At 43.6% G+C, this 5,780-nt stretch overlaps 1 protein-coding gene across 1 annotated transcript in view; it reads left to right on the plus strand.

The window, feature by feature from the left end:
• The window catches only part of wdr18 (WD repeat domain 18), a 37,119-nt gene extending 35,420 nt beyond the window's left edge, over positions 1-1,699 (plus strand). The window contains 1 exon segment of the mRNA XM_030726698.1: positions 1,505-1,699. Within this exon segment, the coding sequence (XP_030582558.1) occupies positions 1,505-1,633 (129 nt within the window). The 3' untranslated portion in view covers positions 1,634-1,699.
• The last annotated feature ends 4,081 nt before the right edge of the window (positions 1,700-5,780 follow it).

A 5,780-nucleotide genomic window follows, 5' to 3' on the forward strand; every position in this document is an offset into this window, starting at 1 on the left:
AGAAACAGCATGACATGGACCATGTCACTGCGATACGTTGGCTAGTCTGCTATATTGGAAGTGGCAAGTCAGCCTTAAATCAATGAAACCACATGCAAAGGGAGTGGATTTTCTGAATAAAAATGACTGACGTTTAAATTTAACTTCATATTTTAGATGGTCCGACGACCATTGAAATATTTACCGTTCTTCAGGGAGGGTCCCTGGGGTCGTGCGAGTGAGAGGGCCGCTTCCCCGGGTCCCATTTCCCGTTCAAAATGCTCTCATTCTGGCTCTGGGGGAGCTCGGGGCTCCAGGGCGGGGTGCTGAATTTTTTTGCACGGCCACGGCTCACCATCCTCGGATACAGTGTGTGGCCATCACAGTCCCTCGACATAAGGGACCGGGACGGCCCCTTCCAAAGGGAAAGAGGAGATGAGGGACCTGGGGAAGTGGCCCGTTCACTTGCACGGACCCGGGCCCGCCTCCCTGACCTCCACCGGAGGGAGAGGCACCTCCTCCACACATTGTATCTGAGCGAAGTGAGCCGTGGCCCGGGCGAAATCATTCAGCATCCTGCCCTGGCGCTCCGAGCTCCCCCAGGGCCAGAATGAGAGCATTTTGAACAGGAAATGGGACCCGGGGAAGCGGCCCTCTCACTCTCCATCTCTTTTTATTACCTGATCACTGCTAGCGCCCGCAGACGAAGACAAGCATATGTCTATGAAGACGAGGCTTCTGCTTTACTTTAGGAGCATGGGAAATCTCCAACATGGATTTAAAATGCTGTGCAAATCTGTCAAGCTCATATTTTTTCCTCTGAGATTCAAGTCATGTATCATATAAGCTGCTTGTATCGGTCAAGCATGTTATCTTTCAAAACCAATCACATACATATAGAATATCAATGCTGCATCAAAGACATTTCCAGTTCCCACGGTCCCTGAATGCAACAGCTGGGACTATGTTGTTCAGCCGCTGTGTTGAGCTGTCAGTCATGATTCCACACCCCCGTTATCTGAGGCTCCGCCCCCACGCCAAAACGGGGCCAAAAGTTTGAACTCGAAAAAAAAAATTTGAAACTGCGAAAAAAAAATCTGAAAGTGCAAAAAAAAAAACTTGAATCTGAAATGTAGTTTTGAAACATTTTTTTAAAAGTTTCATATCTTTTTTTTCAGTTGCAAAACTTTTTTTTTCCTGTTTAAATTTTTTTTTTGGGTTCAAAATAATTTTTCAGTTTCAAAATTTTTTTTTTCGAACAAATTTTATGGCCCCAATTTAGCTCCATAATTTAGTCGAATATATTCTTACGATAATTCGTCGACTAAAACTAGACTAAACTAAACTATTCAGATGACTAAATTATGACTAAAACTAAATTACATTTTCATCAGAAGACTATGACTTTTTCAAGTGACAGGAAAAAGTGTAATTTTTGGTACGTCGAGGAGAAGACAGAGAACAGATGTTTTCTTTCTGCTCACGGTTCTTTGACATGTAACTGTTTGTTTGTTTGTGTTTTCAGTCTGTGTTTGGTGATGGTGAAAATGTGAAGGTTCGAGTTACCGAGCTCGAAGAAGAAGTTCAGACTCTGAAAAAAATCAACAAAGATCTCTACGACTTCTCCAGCCAGCTCCTCACCAAACCCACATAAACACACACACACACACACACACACACACAATGCGCACACACTGATATATATTTTTTTTTTTTACAAAATAAAAATCTTGTTTTTGGAGAGCTTCCTGTCTGTGTTCATAAGCCTAACCCAGAAATCAGATTACTGTACTTATTGTAATCTGATTACTCTTTGTAATCACTTTATTCCCGCAGTAACCTTTTCGTGTCTCGTCACTTGTATTTGATTGATCACTTTAGTCATTTTTAGATGAGAAAAAAGAACCCGTTCAGATATCAGTAAATGCTGTGACTTTAACAAACATCATTTGGATTTGATAATCAGATTACTGAAAATGCATCAGCTGTCATGCTGGGGTTAAAGGTCAGAGTGTTTAGAGACTAAACACACTAAGCTTATTTGTCTCTGATCAGCTAAGAGGTCAAAGGTCATAGTGAAATGAAACTTGAGTCTGTCCTCACAAAGATGGAGACTAGAGATCTGATTTTGCGCTGATGGAGTCGCTGTGTCTGTCTTGATATATTGATGACTGATTATAGAAGCACTCAAGAATTAAATTTCAGGTTCCACTTTTCCACACCTGTACAAAGGATATGCAGCATCTTCTGCAGGTGAACTCAGGTGTGTTTTACTTCCTTTAATCAGCTGATTTTCCAGCTCTGTCCCTGTGACAGTTTAAATCATTTTATAATTCATCTTTGGTTCATTTTTAAAGCGATCTGGATGGATTTCATTTGTGTGAACTGTTATACCGTCACTCTGTTTGAGCCTTTCAACCTTTATTTAAACGAGCAGTGACAGGTGTTGGCACAAAAAGAGCCCAGATGTCAAACTCTAATAAAAACTAACATGAGGGATAAAAACACATTAAAAATATTGAAAACCAGATTAAAGTCAGAGATTAAAGCTCAGATATCTGCAGGTGGAAGGAAAGGGTTGGTTCAAACAGGAAAAACAAAAACCACTTTTTACAGGTCATTTTTATTCAAACTACAGTCGAGACCCTGAAAGCCTCAATAACATGAAAATGGATCATTTAATTTACAAGAGTTCAAAGACAAAAAAAAAAAAAACCTGCGCAATAAAAAAATATTCCATCAGTTTTAATTTTATTGGTTTAATTTTTATTGGTCAACCTGAGCCTGAATCTGGAGAGGGTTCCTGAACTGTGGAAGACTTCCTGCATAGTTCCAGTGCCAAAGATCGCACATCCCAGGGAGTCCAACCACTACAGACCTGTGGCCTTGACTTCTCACCTGATGAAGACCATGGAGAGGCTCATCCTGCACCACCTCCGCCCACTGGTGAGCTCAGCGCTGGACCCCCTGCAGTTCGCCTACCAGCCTGGCATCGGGGTGGACGATGCCGTCATCTACCTGCTGCACAGATCCCTCTCTCACCTAGAGCAGGCAGGGAACACTGTGAGGGTCATGTTCTTTGACTTCTCCAGTGCTTTCAACACCATCCAGCCTGCACTACTGAGAGGGAAGATGGAGGGAGCCGGAGTGGACAGTCAGCTGACGGCATGGATCATCAACTACCTCACCAACAGACCACAGTATGTGAGGTGCCATGACTGTGTGTCTGATGTAGTAGTCTGCAGCACGGGGGCGCCACAGGGCACTGTCCTCTCACCCTTCCTGTTCAGTCTGTACACCTCAGATTTCAGGTACAATTCAGACCATTGCCACCTACAGAAGTTCTCAGATGATACGGCCATCATCGGATGCGTATCAGATGGGAACGACCAGGAATACAGGGGGGGTCATCAGTGACTTTGTCGGCTGGTGTGAGAACAACGCACTCCAAATCAACGCCAGCAAGACGAAGGAGATGATCATAGACTTCAGGATGAAGCCACCCCCTACAGCACCGGTGAACATCCAGGGAAAGGACATTGAGACAGTGGTCTCCTACAAGTACCTGGGTGTTCATCTCAATAACAAGCTGGACTGGAGTACAAACACAGACGTCCTGTATAAGAAGGGCCAGAGTCGACTCCACCTGCTGAGGAGACTGAGGTCCTTTGGTGTCTGCAGGACTCTGTTAAAGACTTTTTATGACTCAGTGGTAGCATCTGCCCTTTTCTACGCAGTGGCCTGCTGGGGGGGTGGATGCACCGAAAGGGACAGGAGCAGGATCGACAAACTGGTGCGGAGGTCTAGCTCTGTGTTGGGATGTCCTCTGGAGTCTGTGATGGTGGTGGGTGAGAGGAGGATGTTAGCGAAGCTGACATCCATCATGAACAACCCCCATCACCCTCTTCATGAGACCGTGGGTGAACTGAGCAGCTCCTTCAGTCAGAGATTGAAACATCCTCGCTGCAGGAAGGAGCGCTTTCGCAGGTCATTCATCCCAACAGTAGTTAGACTGTATAACACATCATGATGTCTTGAGTCACTTGGACACTTTACCTCCTCTGCCATCACTTTATCCATACAGTCAGATACATTTTATTTATTACACTCACCCATATAATGCATACCGTGTATGCTGTGTACCTTACCGGCTACAAATGTATATAATATTTTGATATCTGTATATAGTGTTTGACGTGTGTGTATATGTGTGTATATGTAAATATATATATATATATATATATATATTTATGTATATAGTGCTTATGTATATGTGTATAGTTTTTTTGCTATTTTATTTTATTCTATTGAATTTTAGTTTTAGTTTTTAGTTTAGTTATTTGTTCTTACTCATCCTTTTCATTTTTTCTCTGTATTGAGCTGCTGTAATGCACAAATTTCCCCGTCGTGGGATCATTAAAGTTTTATCTTATCTTATCTTATCTTGATGCAGCAGCACGTTTCATTCATAAAGAGTTTCCAGGAGCAACAAAGAGTGGTGAAAAACATCTGGTGGAACATCTGCCAGCTGCTGAGTTTTATTAGTCACATGACTGGGTGTAAGTGATCCTTCGAGAGAGGCCAAGCGTTTCAGAGCTGAACATCTCAGGAAAAGAAGTTGTGTTCCTTCTTTAATTTCACTAAAGGGAAAAATCAGATTGTTTCATTCACTGTCCTGAGATACCATCTCCCTCCACACGCCATCCTCCAGTTAAAACTGTCAACGTCTCCAGGCTGCAAGCATCAGTCTTTCTGCCCTAAAATTAAAAAATTGCTGCTGTGCTTCATTTAAGAGAAAGACACTCTGGCCTGCAAAGTCCAACATCAATCGCATGTAGTTATCATAAAAATACATAAAATACCAGTGTGGAAAAATCAAAACTGAGGGTCTGGACTGGCTTCAAAGCTGATGTTACATTGACTCAATATGCAGAAGTCTTATCAAACTGAGGTTCTTTTCCCCTTTTCACTTATTTCTCCTCTAATCTTCTCTATCAGATCCTGAGCACCAGCCAAAGAATTAAACACTCTCACAGGTGAAATCGCTCCATATCTCCAGGATCTGCAGCTGCTGCTGAAATGATCTTACTTTTTCTCCTTTGTCAGATCTCAGTAAAGTCTCACGCCTGGTTTTTGTAGTACTTTAGTTTGCAGTAAGACGGCTGCAACGATTAGTTGACATTGTCGACAATTATCGACAATAAAAATAGTTGATGACTGCTTCTGAGGCTTACCATATGTTACGTCCCGTGGGCCTAGGGGACAAGGGAGCAACATACGCTTTAAAAAGAGGAAAACACCATACAGCTAAAACCAGCCCAACACTCTCCAAACTGGAGACGCTACCTGTCCCGGTAAGGGGCTAAAAGCGAGAATAGCGCTAAACGGACACAACACTCCAAAAAAAAAAAACACCTTTCTCCGGATCCCCGGGCCACGTCTGTTGTCGGCCAACAGATAAGCCACCCTCACACGAGCACTTGTCCGCTGCACCTGGCCCTCGCCACGCTTTTTCCTATCTCCCTTTCCACGTCTCGCATCCACCTCTTTATACCAGGTGTCCTTAATCGGAAGTGGACACACCTTGCGTTTGGCCCGGGCTGGGGAGAGAGAGAGAGAGAGAGAGACTGCGATCCCACGCACACCAACACAACATGGCACGCAGCCGTAACACTCCCACCTACAAGAATGAACACCACATAGGCCGGTTTAGGCATGCACAAAAAAACACAACATAAAAAGAAACCCTACCTTCATGATAGGCATCAGCCACCGCATTGCTGCGACCGCACCCGCAGCGA

This window comes from Archocentrus centrarchus, chromosome 4 (assembly GCF_007364275.1).
Source record: "Archocentrus centrarchus isolate MPI-CPG fArcCen1 chromosome 4, fArcCen1, whole genome shotgun sequence".
NCBI classification, from domain to species: Eukaryota; Metazoa; Chordata; class Actinopteri; order Cichliformes; family Cichlidae; genus Archocentrus; species Archocentrus centrarchus.